This window comes from Sus scrofa, chromosome 5, assembly GCF_054392235.1.
Source record: "Sus scrofa isolate SSC_HxYL_T2T_F1_AM1 chromosome 5, Sscrofa_HxYL_maternal_Yorkshire_Landrace_v2.0, whole genome shotgun sequence".
Taxonomy (NCBI): domain Eukaryota; kingdom Metazoa; phylum Chordata; class Mammalia; order Artiodactyla; family Suidae; genus Sus; species Sus scrofa.
Window position 1 is genome coordinate 49379883 of NC_139387.1, and position 18510 is coordinate 49398392.

The window sequence follows — 18510 nt, forward strand, 5'->3', positions numbered from 1 at the left end:
TAAATATATACTGTAAGTTCTGGGGCAACTGCTAAAAAAGTTTTTTTATAAATATAATTGATATAAGCAAGGAAAGGAGATAGAATCATATAAAATGCTCAAAACCATAAAAGACAGAAAAAGCAGAACACAAAAAAGAAGATGCAACAAACATGGAACGGTTAAAAGTATGCTGGGAATTAATGCAGCGGTATCTTTTTTAGGGCCGCACTTGTGGCATATAGAAGTTCCCAGGCTAGGGGTCAAATCAGAGCTGCAGCTGCTGGCCTACACCACAGCCACAACTCAGGATCCTAGCCAAGCCTTGTCTATGACCTGTGACACCATGGCTCACAGCAACATCAGATCCTTAACCCACTTGGCAAGGACAGGGATCAAACCCACATCCTCATGGATACTAATAGGGTTTGTAACCTGCTGAGCTACACTGGAAACTTCTCAATAATCTTGTTAAATGTGAACAGTCTTAAATTTGTTAAGCTACAGTCATTTCAAGGCTTACTGTTACATATGTGTGTGTGTGTGTGTGTGTGCATGAGATTTTAAAATATTTTAAGTAACATTTTGAAATCTCAGAGACCTTCTTGGACCCTCCTCATGAATCATTAAGAGAGAGAGAATAATATACAGGATTGTGGACATTTGAAAGTAAATCTACTCTACCGCTTCAAATTGACCTCCAGCAGTGCTCCAGAGTATAATTTTCCTTTTTTCCTCTTTCTTACTGGGAAGGACAGTACCTAGCAGAATATTCTGAATTTTCAAAGAATATGTCAACAGAACTCTTTCTTCTCAAATACCAGCCAATGCCACTGTAGCCTATAATTTCTATTAATTTTACCCGATGTTGAATCAAAATTTGGGGTTTATAATTTTTAAGCCCCAGCAGACCAATGGAAATTGGATTCAGCAAGATAAAATGGGTTGTAATAAACTGACTTCCAAAGTTCAAGAATCATAAGATCAGAGATCCCCTTAGGGTGCAGCAGAAACAAATTTTGACTAGTATTCATGAGAATGTAGGTTCCATCCCTGGCCTCACTCAGTGGGTTAAGGATCCAGCATTGCTGTGAGCTGTGATGTAGTCACAGACGTGGCTTTGATCCCTAGTTGCTGTGGCTGTGGCAGGTGTAGGCTGGCAGCTGCAGCTCCAAATTCGACCCCTATCCTGGGAACCTCCATAGGCTGTGGGTATGGCCCTAAAAAGCCAAAAAAAAAAAAAAAAAAAAAAAAATTACAAGATCCTGTATGACCCCAGCTCCAAAACTCCCATCCAATTATCCTGTTTTCCTCTCTAAGCAAAAATTTGCCCTTAACTGCTTTCTTTACATTTCTGCTGAATGACTATAACTTATCACATCTCTGTGGTATCCTAATCCTTGTGGCATATGTATATTATTAGAAAGCATATAATGCAAGTATCATAAACAATTCCTAAACAGTATATAAGAACATGAGAGTACAGTTGACCCTTGACAACAAGGGTTTGAACAACAGTGGTCCCCTCGTATGTTTTTTTGGTTTTGTCTTTTTTCAATAAATACTACGGTACAATGCAATCTATTCTTGAATGCAGAACCTTGGATGCAAACTGTAAAATTATATGCGGATTTTCCACTGCAGGTGAGGAGGTGGGGGGGGGGGTTAGCGCCCCTAACCCCCTTGTTTTACAGGGGTCAGCTATACATGCAAAAGGCTGATTTTTTTGTTTGGGCCATACCTATGGCATGCAGAAGTTCCCAAGCCAGGGACTGAACCCATAACCCATGCCATAGAAGTGACAGTCAATGCCAGATCCTTAACTACTAGGCCACCAGAGAACTGCAGCTTTTTCTTCTTCTTCTTTTTTTTTTTTTTGGTCTTTTTAGGGCCACATGTGCAGCATATGGAGGTTCCCAGGATAGGGGTCCAGTCAGAGCTGTAGCTGCAGGCCACAGCCACAGCCACAGCAATACGGGATCCAAGCCGCATCTGTGAACTACACCACAGCTCATGGCAACGCTGGATCCTTAATCTACTGAGCAAGGCCAGGTATCCAGTCTGCGTCCTCACGAATGCTAGTCAGATTCATTTCCACTGAGCCATGACAGGAACTTCAACTGCAGTATTTTATACTTCAATTGTAACATGTATTGTGGTCATGTTTAGTTTTAAATAGGAGAACAGGAAATGTACTACATGTAATCAGTACAAAATTACGGGACCCAGGAGTTTCCATTGTGTCTCAGTGGCTAATGATCCAGACTAGCATCCATGAGGACTCGGGTTTGATCCCTGGCCTCACTCAGTGGGTTAAGGATCCAGCATTGCCATGAGCTGTGGTGTAGGTCGAAGACATGGCTTGGATCTGGCATTGCTGTGGCTGTGGCTGTGGTGTAGGCGGGCAGCTACAGCTCCGATTTGACCCCTAGCCTAGGAACCTCCATAGGCTGTGGGTGCAGCCCTAAAAAAAAAAAATTACAAGACCCCAAAGTAAAAACCAGGTCTCCCTCCCACCCTCATCTACCATCTAGTACCCTCTCAGAAGGCAAACACTGTTGCCAGTTTCTTATCTTTCCAAAGATACCTGTTTACTGCAAGTAAATATATATCTTTTAAACATACATTCATATGTAGATATATATACATACACCTTTTTTACATAGTGATATATACTCTACACATCCTTCTTTATATTGTTTCTCATTTATGACCTGATGTTCTTATTGATATAGAAGATCCTGACAACCTGGGGCATGTAGTGGTGACGTAACCAATTTCTAGTTGACCTGAATAAACTATAAAGAGACATCATAAGGTATCACAGTACTGAGTATGTAGGAAATTCTAAAATCTTTACTTTTACCTACGTTTCTTTTTCTTTTTTTTTTGTCTTTTTGCCTTTTCTTGAGCTGTTCCTGCGGCATATGGAGGTTCCCAGCCTAGGGGTCTAATCAGAGCTGTGGCTGCTGGCCTATGCCAGAGCCACAGCAACGCAGGATCTGAGCCGCGTCTGCAACCCACCCACAGCTCACGGCAACGCCAGATTCTTAACCCACTGAGCAAGGGCAGGGATAAAACCCGAAACCTCATGGTTCCTAGTCGGATTCCTTAACCACTGAGCCACAACGGGAACTCCAACCTACATTTCTTAATTGAGGCCTTATTATGCACTAATCCTACATTAGGCACTTTATGCTTTCCTTTATTACAATAACCCTTGGAGGTGCAGTTTATTAAATTTTATTACTGTTTCATAGGTGAAGAAATTAAAGCTCTGAGAGCTTAACTAGCCCCAAAGCCCATGTACTCTGTACCATACTAACTGCATCTCTGATCTTTACAGATAATTTTTTAAATATAGTATTCTTCTGTTTTTGGTTTTTTGGTTTTTTTTTTTTGTCTTTTTGCTATTTCTTGGGCCGCTCCCACAGCATATGGAGGTTCCCAGGCTAGGGGTCCAATCGGAGCTATAGCCACTGGCCTACGCCAGAGCCACAGCAACGAGGGATCTGAGCCATGTCTGCAACCTACACCACAGCTCACGGCAACGGCGGATCATTAACCCACTGAGCAAGGGCAGGGACCGAACCCGCAACCTCATGGTTCCTAGTCGGGTTCGTTAACCACTGCACCACGACAGGAACTCCTCTTCTGTATTTTGTGTTTTGTTTAATTCAAAGATACACTGTAGCTGTCCTCAACTATAGAAATAGACTCTGCTAAAATATCTAATTCCTCTCTGCTGCTTAAATTACATGTGGTTACCTATTGAGTACTGCCTTCAATAACTATATTCCTGTAGCAGAAAAACTAGAAAAAAAATGACAGAGATTTCTCTATTTGGCTTAATGCAGAACAAGTTATATGACAAAGGCTGACAAAACGTAAACCTTCAAATTTTGGCACTGAGACCTGCCAGATTTAACACAAATTGTCTGTTTTGAACTGGAGAGTCTTTTTAGGGTTAAACTCAAACATGGCTCTGTCCATATGGAAGTACTTCAATAACTCAAGGCTGAAAATCCCACACTGTGCTTGTTGTCAGTCCATTGTTTTCCTGCCTAGTAGGCTCTGGAAGTGAGTATTCTGCCACTTTGAGCAGCTGATGCTGAATGCTGTGTCCACTGAACTGGGGTCGTCCAGGATCACCAATCAGTACTCGAGTTCTGTGGGCCTGACAGCAATTCTTCAGCCACTGATGAAGACTGTCTGCAAGGTCTTCATCATAAAACATATCTCCAAGCAAAACAAGGTCCCACTTATCTTGTGCCAAATCCAAAATGTTTTTGGTTAAAACAGGAAAAGGATTCAGTCGGTTCAATTCACAATTTAGTGTAATAGCCATTCCTGCAACTTGAAAAAAACAACATAGTGAATTAGTAGATGCTAGGCTGTTTTCATTCCCTACTGATTAATTTAAATAATTTAGAACATCTACTAACAAGGTTTTTTTCCACTTTCTGGTGAAAGTTGTTTTTATTGTATTTTTTTGATAAAGAAGCCTAGGAGTTCCCATCGTGGCTCAGCAAAAACGAATCCAACTAGTATCCATGAGGATTCAGGTTTGATCCCTGGCCTCACTCAGTGGGTTAAGGATCTGGAGTTGCCATGAGCTGTGGTGTAGGTCACAGATGTGGCTTGGATCCCGTGTTGCTGTGGCAGTGGTGTAGGCAGGCAGCTATAGCTGCGATTGGACCCCTAGCCTGAGAACCTCCATATGCTGCTGGTGTGGCACTGAAAAGACAAAAAAAAAAAAAAAATTAAAAATTAAAAAAAAAGAATCCCAAAGTGTATGCCAATATAATCAATTTCCTGCACTTCTCAAATATATGAATATCCTGAAAACAAAACAAATAATTCCAAATACCCAAAATGTTGAGGTTTTCAGGAACATTTGCTGATCTCAATAACAAAGAGGTTTGGTCTGTTAGAGTTATAAGGAGGCAGGGAAAAAAGCCTTGGGCTTGAGCAGGATGACACGTTAGAACTGAAACCCCTATATAAAATCAAGCTCCTCAAAGAGCCTCAGTGAAAGGGAAGAAAGAAGAAAATCAGAAAAAATTAAAACTTACCTGTCTTAACTTGGGTTCAAATGGAATAAAATCTCCATCCAAGACACAGGCCTATCTTCATTTGGGTTTTGGTCAGATAAAAACTACCTACATACTGCCAATCTAGACTGACCCAACCATAAACAGACTGTACCTTAATGGCATAAAAAAATGTAATAATGAAATAATAAATCGTCTTTTCACTATGGGGGAAAAAAAAAAGTACCTACATATTTCAGAAAATGCCTAGCCCAGAAATTAACAATAAGGGCTCCCAGGTTGGTAACACTTCAGGGGATAACTGACAGTCACAAATACAAGTCCTCCTGTGCCTGGGATAAACCATAATGGGAAAGAATAGGAAAAAGAATTTTGTATATAGCTGAACCCCTTTGCTCTACAGCAGAAATTAGCACAACACTGTAAATCACTTCAATTAAAAAATAAGTTTAAAAAAAAAGGTCAGCTCAGGCCCCATGGGATTCCCACAGAAAATGTCCCTTCCACTGAGTATCTTCACATTATCAGGTTACAAAATACACATGGCGGGAGTTCCCATCATGGTGCTGCGGAAACAATCCAACTAGGAACCATGAGATTGTGGGTTCGATGCCTGGCCTCGCTCAGTGGATTAAGGATCGGGCGTTGCTGTGGTTGTGGTGTAGGCCAGCAGCTGTGGCTCTAATTTTACCCATGGCCTGGGAACCTCCATATGCCGTGGGTACAGCCCTATAAAACAAAACAAAAAAAATATATATATATACATGTAAAGTGGCTATGATGTTGAGGCATCTGTAGCTATTTATCTTGGAATTTTAAAAAAGATGAGCTTTGAGTTCCTTTCATGGCTCAGCAGTTAATGAACCTGATTAGGATCCATGAGGATGCAGGTTCAATCCCTGGCCTTGCTCAGTGGGTTAAAGATCTGGCATTGCCGTAGATCGCAGACTCGGCTCAGATTCTGCATTGCTGTGGCTGTGGTGTAGACTGGAAGCTATAGCTCTGATTCAACCCTTAGCCTGGGAACCTGTATGTGCCACAGGTGCGGCCCTAAAATAGCAAAAATAATAATAAAAATTTTAAAAAGACGAGCTTGAAATATTTTTAAATATGAAATCCTTACTAGGGTCTATGTCGTTGGCCAAGATCCTCAAAGCTCCACTCATCTTAGCAGCAATAGCTGTAGCCCCACATCCACTCCCAATATCTAACACAGATCTTCCTCTGACAATGTCAGGATTATCCAAAAGATACCTAAATTAGACAGAAAGGGGGAAAACATTATCTAAGAGAGATGAAAGAACGTCAGTAAGAGATGTCCCCAAATTTTTCTTTGGATTGACTGGATGAAAAAATAGTGGAATTCAGCAGAAGAATGTGGTCCAACATGGGCAAGTTTGGCCTGACTCGAGTGAGACAAAATGTCAATCTTAAGAGCTGCAAAGGTGGCAGAGAGAGGACCTAGTCATTTTGTTGTTATTGTTCTTTTTAGGGCCACACCTGCAGCATATAGAGATTCCCAGGCTAAGGGTGGAATCAGAGCTGTAGCCCCTGGCCTACGGCACAGCCACAGCAATACCAGATCTGAGCTGCATCTGCAACCTACACCACAGCTACACCAACGCCGGATCCTTATCCCACTGAGCAAGGCCAGGGATCAAACCCACATCCTCATGGATACTAGTTGGATTCGTTTCCCCTGCGCCACAACGGGAACTCCTCATTACCAAGTCTTGACAGCTCACCTAGGACTTCTCTTGGGGAGAGAACAATATTTGGGAAACAGCTTCAGAAGCTTGGAATGGAAGGTAAAACTATGCAACAAAGGCAATCCGAAACTTCCGAAGCTGCTCTAAGTTAGGACCACCAGAAGAATTTGGGGGTTCTGGTCTTTCTGTGAGGACAGGAAGAATGTGGAGTTGGAAAGGACTGAGAAGAGAAAGGAGGTAAGAAGCCATAAAGGTTCTAGCTTCTTCTAGGGCCGTACCTAGACAAGGCCTGGCCTCCAGGCCAGTAGATTGCCCAGTAAGGATCGCTGTGGGGCCACAAGTCTGCTCTCTCCCACCAGAACTTGCATCTGGGAGTCAAAAGCCGCAACTGGATTTCAGGGGTGAGGCTGCCACTTCTGGTGACTTCAGTGTGCTCCTCCAGGAAGGCTTTCATCTCGGGGTCCAGGAAGCTTCCAGTTCCTCTCCATGGGCAGTGGCCCCAGGGAAACAAGGGAAGACCAGTGCTTCTCACAGCTTTCCCAAGGACACCACAGCGGTTAAAGGGAAACAATGCAAATGCTCTCCAGCCTGGGCACAAAGCCATCAGTCCTGTCCCAAAGCACAGGTTTGTCAGTGTTGTTCTTGATAAAAGTTGCTCCTCGTGGGGAAAGAACAAGGGTCTGACGGCCAAACTGATCTCGACTAGAATATCTGGACCTCTAAATAAATAATACTGAAAATCCCAAGGCTCACTGACACTTCCAAATGCTATTACACAGTAAGAAAATAGTAGTAGCTCTGTATCAGATGATGCACAAATACAAGTTCATTTTAGGTGAAAGTGCTCATATATTAATTTTGGAAAATCCAATCTTTTATTTTTATTTATTTATTTTTCTTTTTATGACCGCCCCTGAGGCATACAGAAGTTGTGAGGTTAGGGACTGAATCAGAGCTGCAGCTGTGGGCCTACACCATAGCTCATGGCAACACCAGATCCTTAACTCTGTGAACGACGCTGACCCTGAATCCTCATGGATACTAGTCAGGCTCTTAACCTGTTGGGCCACAAGGGGAACTCCAAGGAAAAGCCAGTCTTTTAAAAGATGCCTTTTCACAACAGAATCCTCTTAATAATTTAGAATAACAAATATACAAGCATTTGCTTTTGAGAGAATCCTCAGGAACATGCCTGTTACACACAATAAGATATACCTTTAAAGTTCTTTCATACATTTAATAAATCACTTCCATTTAAGCAGGGACTTTGCCTGGCAACTTTGAACAAAATAAACAAAAGTCCCTCTCTTCAGAAAGCTTAGATGCCAGTGGTGGAATAGAGCAATTAACAGGGCAAACATAATTCTTGCCTTTATGAAGTCTAGCCAAAAGTTGTACAGATTGTCAAATTTTAACTGTGGGTAGAGATAAATTATACTGACTGCACAATAAAGATAGTCCTAGCATAAAACATCAATGTAATAAAGGTTCAAGGGTTTTTCCTAAAAAAAAAAATATTAAAAAAAAAAAAAAACAACTATAGAGGAGTTCGCTTCGTGGCTCAATAGTTAATGAACCCGACTAGGATCCATGAGCATGCAGGCTTGCTCCCTGGCCTCACTCAGTGGGTTAAGGATCCAGCGTTGCCCTGAGCTGTGGTGTAGGTCACAGGTGAGGCTCGGGTCCTGAGTTGCTGTGGCTGTGGTATAGGCTGGCAACTGAAGCTCCAATTTGACCCCTAGCCTGGGAACTTCCACATGCCTTAGGTGTGGCCCTAAAAAGCAAAAAAAAAAAAAAAAAAAACCTTTAGATTTAATTGTAATAAAAGAATATCAGCTCCCAAACCTCTTTCTGTAAATACCTCTGATGAGTCATCTTTACCAAAACTGGACTTAATATAAAAAGACACCTTGATAAGAATAAGCAGGAATGAAAGAGCAGTTTAAACAGAAATTATACACCCAGTTGTTTGAGACCTCTGATCTAATCTGCGTAAATATTTTAAAGTCTTATATCCACCCAAGTATTTAGAGTAGGGGCCCCAAGCTTAAATGCCTACCAGGGCTGGGCTGGTGATAGATGTATGATCCAGGCTGTTGTTAGATAACAGAGGGGCTGTGGCAAACTGTAAACTGTTTCAAAACAGTCCAAAAGGGCCGCAAACTGCTGCCAGCCAGGGACTCCTGGGCTGATCTCCCAATCGCTCAAGATAATCCAGATATTTACACATAAACTCTCACTTAAACTGGCACATAAACTGGCAACTAATTAAAATATCAAGACACAGGCGGGCCACAATGCCTCTCAGACCAGTTTGTGAACTCAGGATGGACCTCCAGTGGGTATTAATAAAATTAGCCCACGTTTATGCTTTTGGAATCCCAGGGTCTAGGCTGACCTCATTGGACTAATCCTGTGAGGACCGACCGGGTCAGCCCTTGAATCCCAAAAGTCCAAGGTTTAAAAAGAAATCAAATAGGAGATTGTGGACACCATTTCATCCAGACCGATGTCGCTCCCTCCCAAGCCAGCACCAATGAAACAGCACCCCTTATGAATATGTGATTATGTGCTGGACACTTGGTACGTGGAATGATTGCTAAGGAAAGAAGACGGGTTAAAAAGACGGGTCTTTTGTATTAGCACGTGATTTCCCTCCAAGGAGAGAGTCAACCTTAAAGGGGCAGGCACAGTTCTCCTCTCCTTACCCGGCTGTGCTAACACCGCCTCAGGAAGCTAAGCACTGGGCACGTCTGTCACTCTCCTCTGCCCGTCTTTTTGCACCTTCTTTATGACTGCAAGCGGGGTCCAGCTTCCTCAGCCAAGCCGGCGCCCAGCCCAGCCCAGCCCAGCCCAGGCCACCCTACCCTGCCCCGCGCCCCGCCCAGTCCCACCCCAGGCTCCGCCCTCCTTCCCGGCAGCGCCTTTTCTCCTTTCGCCTGCCCTTCTTAAAGGGACAGGAAGTTCGAAACCACCGGGCTTTCAGACCTCCCTTGGGAAATAGGGGAGCTACAAATACTGATTTCTTGAAGATCCACTTTGAAGCCCTGGAGCATCTGCTTCATGCCAGTCACACTCCTAAACACTGGGCATAGAATGGTGAGCAAAATAGACCTTTAATAAACCTTTAATAATGACGCTTACTTTTGGAGTTCCCGTCGTGGCTCAGTGGTTAACCAATCCAACTAGGAACCATGAGATTGAGGGTTCGATCCCTGGCCTTGCTCAGTGGGTTAAGGATCTGGTGTTGCCGTGAGCTGTAGTGTGGGTGGCAGATGCGGCTCAGATCCTGCGTTGCTGTGGCTGTGGCTTAGGCCAGTGGCTGCAGCTCTGATTAGACCCCTAGCCTGGGAACCTCCATATGCCGCGGGAGCGCCTCAAGAAAACGCAAAAAGACAATAATAATAATAATAATGACGCTTATGCTCAACTGTGATTAAATCATAATGTCCTCCCTGTTATAATTTCATGCATGCACAATCTTTTTAATTTTCTTAATTACAGTTTATTTCGATAGTACTCTCTGATTCTCTTGCTGTTAATAATTCTTTATTTTTTATTTTTTTGCTTTTTAGGGCTGCACCCTCGGCATATGGAGGTTCCCAGGCTAGTAGTCCAGTGAGAGCTACAGCTCCGGCCTACACCAGAGTCACAGCAACACAGGATCTGAGCAGCTTCTGGGACCTACATCACAGCTCACCGAAGCGCCAGATCCTTAACCCACTGAGCGAGGCCAGGGATCAAACCATGGTTCCTAGTGGGATTTGTTTCCACTGCACCACGATGGGAACTCCCTGTTAATAATTCTTAACAGACATTAAAGATTAGTTTGCCTAAGAAATGTTGTTTTTTGAGTTTCCATTGTGGCTCAGCAGGTTAAGAACCAGAGTAGTATCCATGAGGATGGAGGTTCCATGGCTGGCTCAGTAGGTTAAGGATCCTGCGTTGTTACAAGCTGCAGTGTAGGTAGCATACATCGCTGAGGTGGGGTGTTACAGTGTGGGGCACAGGGATGCAGCTGCAGCTTCAATTTACTCCTGGCTGGGAACTTCCATATGCTGCAGGTATGGCTGTTAAAAAAAAGAGAGAAGTGTTGTTTTTAACTAGCTTCTGTATTCTATCCCACTGATAGTTTTTAAATTGATCTGCTTCTTTCCATCTCTCTTGCTATTGCCTTAGTTTTCACTTTATGATTGCTTGCCTGAATTCCCATAACTGGTCTCTGCAATCCTGCTTTCCTCTAGCCCATTCTCTGTAGTGCAGCTTAAATTGTTGTCTCTGAAACTTTCATTCCATAGTCCAGAAAAAGGCTTTACATTCTTAAAATAATCCCAAAGAAACAGACTATAAGCCCATCACAGCCACAGCAGTGAGGGATCCAAGCTGTGTCTTCGACCTACACCAAAGCTGATGGCAACACCTGATCCCATACCCACTGAGTGAGGCCAGGGATCACACCTGCATCCTCATGGATACTAGTCACATTTGTTTCTGCTCCACAATGGGAACTCCTGAAATGTTTTCTTTCTTTCTTTCTTTTTTTAATTTTTTGCTTCTTAGGTGCAGCATGTGGAAATTCCCAGGCTAGGGGTTGAATTGGAGCTACAGCTGCCAACCTACACCATAGCCACAGCAATGCCAGATCCAAGCCATGTCTGTGAACTACACCACAGCTCATGGCAATGCCAGATCCCTGACCCACTGAGCAAGACCAGGGATCGAACCCACATCCTCATGGATACTAGTCCAATTTGTTTCCGCTGCGCCACAATGGAAACTCCCGAAATGTCTTTTTTTTTTTTTTTGTCATTTCTTGGGCCCTTCCCGCGGCGCATGGAGGTTCCCAGGCTAGGGGTCAAATCCGAGCTGTAGCCGCCGGCCTATACCAGAGCCACAGCAACTCGGGATCCAAGCCGAGTCTTCGACCTACACCACAGCTCACGGCAACACCGGATCCTTAACCTACTGAGCATAGGCCAGGGATCGAACCCTCAACCTCATGGTTCCTAGTCGGATTCGTTAACCACTGAGCCATGACGGGAACTCCCGAAATGTCTTCTTTTTAAGTGAAAGAAAGAACAGTTTCGCTTTTATCAAAATTGACCCAAATGCAACTGAGGAGACCCATCAGCAATTGAGTTATCATCCGACCTTGTGATTTTTGCCTTTTAACTACCCGCCTACGTTTTTGCACACGAGCCAGTTCTCTAATAACTGGACACTCTTAAAAGTGCAAGTTTAAAAAATTATCCCCATTCTCAAATTCATCTTCAAGGATTTTTTTGGACAAATTATGTAATTATACTTAACTATATGACCTTGGGCACATTATTAAACTTTCTTGATGAAAGAGATCAGGACATCCCACTCTGACGCAGAAGTTGTTTTGAACAAAAGGGGATTTGAGTTTCTGAAATCCCTTATCTGCCTAAATCAGTCTCCCAAAAGAACTCAACTATCATAAACCTTCTCCCCAGGGACAACTCTAAACTTTTTGTTTGATTGCTTTAGTTTTTTTTAGCTATAGGCATGTGGAATTTCCCAGGCCAGGGATCAAACCTGTGTCCCTGCAGCAACTCAAGCTGCTGCAGTGTAAATGCCACCTTGCCACAAGGGAATTCCAGAACAACTCTAATCTTGGACCTGAGAAGTGGAAGTCACACCCAAACAGCCATTGTCCCAAGACTGACATATCACCTATCTATTCTCCTAAAGGATCATTTATCTTTCTAAAAAGTCATTCCCATAAGTGCTCTTTCTCTCCTTGCCCATTCCTTCTATGATGGAATGAAATGCATGTTTTTGTTTTTTGGGGGTTTTTTTGTTTGTCTTTTTAGGGCTGCACCCACGGCATGTGGAGGTTCCCAGGCTAGGGGTCTAATCAGAGCTGTAGCCACCGGCCTACACCAGAGCTACAGCAATGCCAGATCCGAGCCTTGTCGGTGCCTACACCACAGCTCATGGCAATGCCGGATCCTTAACCCACTGAGCAAGGCCAGGGATGGAACCTGAAACCTCATGGTTCCTAGTCAGATTTGTTTCTGCGGCACCGTGATGGGAACCCCTGAAATGTATGTGTTTTTAAGGCAGGATGAGAAAAATTAAGTATAGCTTAACACATGCCCTGCCCTACAGGGCCCTCATTAACGTGTAATGTGTAGCTGCATTATACATTAACCAGATCTCCACACAAAGGCAGGAATGTCTGCACAGCCATAAAGATCATTTCCCCCTTCTGATGCCAGCAGTGTAGCTCCTTAGAAGATAACATTCTTTTCCTAATCCTGTAAGGGGTCATGGTGACCTGCTGTTCCCTTCATCCGTGTAGGCCTGGACTGTGTACCTCTGGTGAACTTTATGCAAAATGTCAATGTGTCACTTTGATGAATGATCCTTTGTCTCAAAAATGTATATAACTGTGCTTTTGACTTCTAATGAGAACAGTCCTCAGAGTTGTCTGAAAGACTGTCTCCAGGGTTATAATCCTCAGATTGGCTCTGGGGGGGAAAAAAATCTTTTTTTTTTTTTTTTTTTGGTTGGGGCTGTGTATTCAGCACGTGGAACTTCCACGCCACAACAGTAACCCCAGCTGCTGCAGTGACAATAACAGATCCTTAACCTATTGATCCACAAGGGAACTCCTCCGTTTCTTCTTTAGATTGACTATTGATTAATTTTTCATCAACACCTACAAAGTAAGTTAGGTATAAGCACAAAATTTTAACTCCCTATGAGTTTATTCATCAGTGAATTCTCGTGTGTATGGGTTGTGTGTGTAAACTCTTGTTTTCTTCTGTTCATCTGTCCTTTGTCAGTTTACCTTGCAGATCCCAGACACCGAACATAAGAGAAAAAGGAGGAATTCCCTGGCGGTGCAGAGGGTTAAGGATATGGCACTGTCACTGCATCGGCCTGGGTGGCTGCTGTGGCACAGATTAGATCCCTTGGCCCTGGAACTTTTGCAGCAAAAAAAAGAAGAGGAGTTCTTGCTGTGGCACAGTGAGTTAATGATCTGGTTTGTCTGTGGCGTAGGTCACAGCTCCAGCTGGGATTCGATCCCTGGCCCAGGAACTCGGGAACTTCCATATGCCACAGGGGCTGTCCAGAAAAGGAAAAAAAAAAAAGAGAGAGAGGGTAAAGGAAAGATTTTTTTCCACTACACTAAGTCTCAGTCTTCTCGTCTATAAATCAGATGTGATGATGACGATAATACTATATTGGGAGGATTTAATGAGATAAAAGTAAAGTGCTTAGTATAGTTCCTGGCATATCATAAATGCTGTGATTATTATTAGAACTGTGGAGTTAATTATTGGTAAGACACAAGACTGGAGGCTGGAGATCAGGTTTTCAGCAAAGAGTGAGGGGATCAGAGTTGAATTTTAGAAAATAGTTTTTCGGAGTTAGGGGGGTTTGTTGTGGTTTTTTGTTTTTTGGTTTTTTTTACCTTGCCTGTAGCATGGTGGGAGTTCCTAGGCCAGGGATCAAACCTGTGCCACAGCAGCAACCTGGGCCGCTGCAGTGACAACACTGGATCCTGTGCCACAAGAGAATTCCTAGAAATCAGTTTTAAGCTGCAGGTATTAGAGGTCGGAGTGAAGACAAGGAGACCGCCAGTTGAAGAATGTGATCGTACTCAGGCAAGTGCTAATGAGGGCATGGAAAGAACTGGACACATCTGAACGTGCCATTAGCAGGACTTGGACACTAAGTGAATATATTTGCTTAACCATAACGATACATAATCTAAGGGCAAGATGTCATTTTTTTTTTCTTTGCCAACTTGACCTGGGCTGTTAATCACCATGCTGTCTTGATCTCATTTCTTCCTTTTTTTTTTTTTTTTTTATTTTGCTTTATAGGGCCGCAGGTGTAGCATATGGAAGTTCCCAGGGTAGTTTCGTATTGGAGCTACAGCTGCAGCTACGCCACAGCCACAGCAATGCAGGATCTGAGCCGTGTCTGTGACCTACACATAGCTCATGGTAACACCAGATCCCCAGCCCACTGAGCAAGGCCAGGCTAGGGGTCTAATCGGAACTCTGGCCTACTCCAGAGCCACAGCAATTCAGGATCCGAGCCACATCTGCGACCTATGCCACAGCTCATGACAACGCCGGGTCCTTAACCCACTGAGCAAGGCCAGGGATCGAACCTGCAACCTCATGTTTCCTAGTCGGATTCGTTAACCAGTACGGAAACTCCAGGGCCTAAAGTTTAAGGAAGATTTGGTGTCACCCACTGACACATTCCATATGTTTCTCTCTCTCACACACACACACATAAGTACCCACCAGCAAATCTGGGCTCTACCTTCAAAATATACCCAGTATCTGATAGCTCCTGACCACCTAGTATGAGCCATCTCTAGCCTGTTCTCCTAACTAACTCCTTGATTCCCTCCCTGGCTCCCCGTGTTTTTTTGGCAACAAAGCCAAGATGATCCTTATATTTCTTTTTTTGTTGTTGTTATTTTATTTTATTTATTGTTATTTACCCCATACAATTTTTTTTCTACTGTACAGCATGGTGACCCAGTTACACATATACGTATATATTCTTTTTTCTCACATTATCATGCTCCATCATAAGTGACTAGACATAGTTCTCAGTGCTACACAGCAGGAGCTCATTGCTAATCCATTCCAAAGGCAATAGTCTGCATCTATTAACCCCAAGGTCCCAGTCCATTCCACTCCCTCCCCCTCCCCCTTCTCCTAGGCAACAAGTCTCTTCTCCAAGTCCATGATTTTCTTTTCTGTGCCGTATATTAGATTCCAGATATAAGTGATATTATACGGAATTTGTCTTTCTGACTTACTTCACTCCATATGAGCATCTCTAGTTCCATCCATGTTGCTGCAAATGACATTATTTTGTTCTTTTTTATGGCTGAGTAGTATTCCATTGTGTGTATATACACCACATCTTCTTAATCCAATCATCTGTTGATGGATATCTAGCTTGTTTCCATGTCTTGGCTATTGTGCTGCAATGAACATGAGGGTGTATGTGTCTCTTTTAAGGAAAGTCTTGTCCGGATATATGCCCAAGAGTGGGGTTGCTGGGTCATATGGTAGTTCTATATATAGTTTTCTAAGGTACCTCCATAGTGGTTGTACCAGCTTACATTCCCACCAATAGCGCAGGAGGATTCCCTTTTCTCCACCGCCCCCCCTCCAGCATTTGTTATTTGTGGATTTTTTTTGGGGGGGGGGACTTATTAATGATGGCCATGCTGACCGGTGTGAGGTGGTATCTCATGGTAGTTTTGATAAGGTGATCCTTTTTTTTTTTTGTCTTTTTTTGCCATTTCTTGGGCCACACCTGCAGCATATGGAGGTTCCCAGGCTAGGGGTTGAATCGGAGCTGCAGCCGCTGGCCTACACCAGAGCCACAGCAACGCAGGATCCGAGCCGCGTCTGCAGCCTACACCACAGCTCACGGCAACGCCGGATCCTTAACCCACTGAGCAAGGCCAGGGACCTGAACCCGCAACCTCATGGTTCCTAGTCGGATTCGTTAACCACTGAGCCACGACAGGAACTCCGATAAGGTGATCCTTTTAAAAGGAACTCCAGTCCTGTCACTGCTCCACTGGAAACCCTCCAACATCACCGAGCCACCCTTCCCAGCCCCTTCTCTGACTTCCACTCCTACTGCTGACCCTTTTCGGAGGATACTTTCCAAACACACTAGACAGACCATCTTGATGTTTTGCAAACACGTTGCACTGTTTCCTGCCTTGGGTCTGTACACTTGCTACATCTTCAGCCTGGGGTGGTCTTCCCTTAGATGTGTGCATGGCAAGCCCCTCATCTCCCTTATTTTGTATAATGCTTGTGAGGCAGTAGATAGATGGGCTCCAGGATAGATAATTGGAACTAGCGTCTTGTTTATACTTCCTGAAGCAGGGGATAGGCACTACTAGCCTCTTGTTTGCACTTCTTGAGGTAGGAAATAGGTGGGATCCAGGGTAAACATTTAGAACCAGGTGCCTATCTATACTTCAAGATAGAAATAACAGGTACGGGGCAAGTAATTGGTACTTGTCTTTTGTGAACTTGTTAAACAGTGGTAATGACAGGATCAGAAGAGGGGCTAAGCCCTGCTTGGACAAAAGACCAAGAGGTCACATACTTCCCATCCTCGGGGTCAGGGAGATCCCCAACTACACATGCTCAGAAAGATCCCTGTAGACCAGAAAGGGAGGGGGGTGCCAGATCATAATAAGTCTAGATAACCTTCCCATCATGCTTTGCTTTGCAATCCATCCTGGCCAAAAGATGCACATGCAGGTCGAGGAGGGCCCTGGATCTGGTCAGCTGTGAAAAATAAGATAATTGGCCAGAAGAAAACAAAGACCTGGAAGAACTGTATAAGTAATTTAAATCAACTCTTTTGCACACTTCTTATTGAGGGGGACACCTCTACCCTCGCTCCTTTGGGTGCCGGTTACTGCTTTGCCTGCCTTAAATAAATAAACTATTTCTCTGTGTGCTCTCCCACATCTTGTACTGTGTCTCTAACAATAAAGTTTTTAACTCTTTTTATAGTGTTTACCTCTTTGAAACATTCTTGCTTTCAACAGGGGGCAGAAATCAGGGCAGTTCTGCTTTTAGTCTCTAGCTAGTCTAGTGGCTAGGATTCCTGGTTTTCATCCAGGCTGCTTAGGTTCAATTCCTGAGCAGAGAATTAAGATCTCACTTCAAGTCATCACTCACTGCTGTCTCTCCGAGATTACCTTTTCTGCATCAACTGGGATGACCAGATGGTTCTTTCCCTTCGCTCTGTTAATGTGATGTATTACATTGATCGTTTCTTGTATTTGAATCATCCTTGCCCTACAGAGATAAATCCCACTTAGTCCTGGTGTATAATCCTTTTAATATGCTGCTGAATTTGGTTTTCTAATATTTTGTTTAAGATTTTTACCGCCTGTGGCCTTTAAGTATTTGCTCAAATGCTGCCATCTCCATGAGGTCTGACCACCCTATTTTATTTTATTTTTATTTTTTGTCTTTTGCCATTTGTTGGGCCGCTCCTGCGGCATATGGAGGTTCCTAGGCTAGGGGTCGAATCGGAGCTGTAGCTGCCAGCCTACGCCAGAGCCACAGCAATGTAGGATCCGAGCCGCGTCTTCGACCTACACCACAGCTCACGGCAACGCTGGATCGTTAACCCACTGAGCAAGGCCAGGGATCGAACCCGCAACCTCATGGTTCCTAGTCGGATTCGTTAACCACTGCGCCACGACGGGAACTCCTGACCACCCTATTTTAAGTTGCAAACAAGGAGTTCTACCTGGCACAGCAGGTCAAGGATCTGGCGGTGGTCATTGCAGTGACTTGGGTCACTGCTGCAGAGCAGGTTCCATCCCTAGGCCGGAACTTCCAAATGCCACAGGAACAGCAAAATAAAAAAGATAAAATAAAATTTAAAAATTGCAAACATTTTCCCAGCTTTGTTTTTCTTCATAGACATTGATCACTTATTTTGCTTACTGAACTCTCATGAGGACAGAGATTTATTTCCTTTTTCCTTTTTTTCTAATTTAGGCTAATTCACATAACTGAAGTCTCCAATGAACAGTCTGATGAGAGTTTTGGTAAAAGTATCACATGTAGCCCACAGCTATCAAGACTTAGAATATTCCCACTCCCCCAGAAATTCCCCTCCCACCTTTTCTCACACCTCCACTCACCTTCAGGCAAACCCTTTGTTGATGTCTGTCTCCATAGATTAGCTTTACCTGTTCCAGGGTTTCA

At 43.7% G+C, this 18510-nt stretch overlaps 2 protein-coding genes and 1 long non-coding RNA gene across 3 annotated transcripts in view; 2 read left to right on the forward strand and 1 right to left on the reverse strand.

Moving 5' to 3' along the window:
• Window positions 1–213: 213 nt before the first annotated feature.
• Window positions 214–3709, forward strand: LOC146403354 (uncharacterized). Its single transcript, XR_014803673.1, has 2 exons — window positions 214–1973; window positions 2317–3709. It is a non-coding gene; the product is annotated as an uncharacterized LOC146403354 (long non-coding RNA).
• Window positions 3710–3804: 95 nt separating this feature from the next.
• Window positions 3805–9582, reverse strand: ETFBKMT (electron transfer flavoprotein subunit beta lysine methyltransferase). Its single transcript, XM_021092089.2, has 4 exons — window positions 9451–9582; window positions 7021–7351; window positions 6157–6287; window positions 3805–4335 (listed from the first exon to the last, which is right to left on the reverse strand). The coding sequence occupies exons 2-4, from the start codon at window positions 7344–7346 to the stop codon at window positions 3992–3994; spliced, it is 801 nt and encodes a 266-aa protein (XP_020947748.1). The 5' UTR covers window positions 7347–7351; window positions 9451–9582; the 3' UTR covers window positions 3805–3991.
• Window positions 9583–9702: 120 nt separating this feature from the next.
• DENND5B (DENN domain containing 5B) overlaps window positions 9703–18510 on the forward strand; it is a 293655-nt gene continuing 284847 nt past the window's right edge. Inside the window, exon 1 of the mRNA XM_084956381.1 lies at window positions 9703–9841. The gene's annotated coding sequence lies outside the window, so the exon portion shown is untranslated. The remainder of the gene's footprint in view (window positions 9842–18510) is intronic.

What these genes read in the sequence shown, in the direction of transcription:
- ETFBKMT (XM_021092089.2), bottom strand. Translation starts at nt 7,346, where the DNA reads ATGGCTTTGTGCCCAGGCTGGAGAGCATTTGCATTGTTTCCCTTTAAC. An exon ending in GGAGGCCAGGCCTTGTCTAG is followed by an intron (nt 6,288 to 7,020) that starts GTACGGCCCTAG and finishes TGTCTAATTTAG; the next exon opens with GTATCTTTTGGATAATCCTG. An exon ending in GGCCAACGACATAGACCCTA is followed by an intron (nt 4,336 to 6,156) that starts GTAAGGATTTCA and finishes GTTTTTTTCAAG; the next exon opens with TTGCAGGAATGGCTATTACA.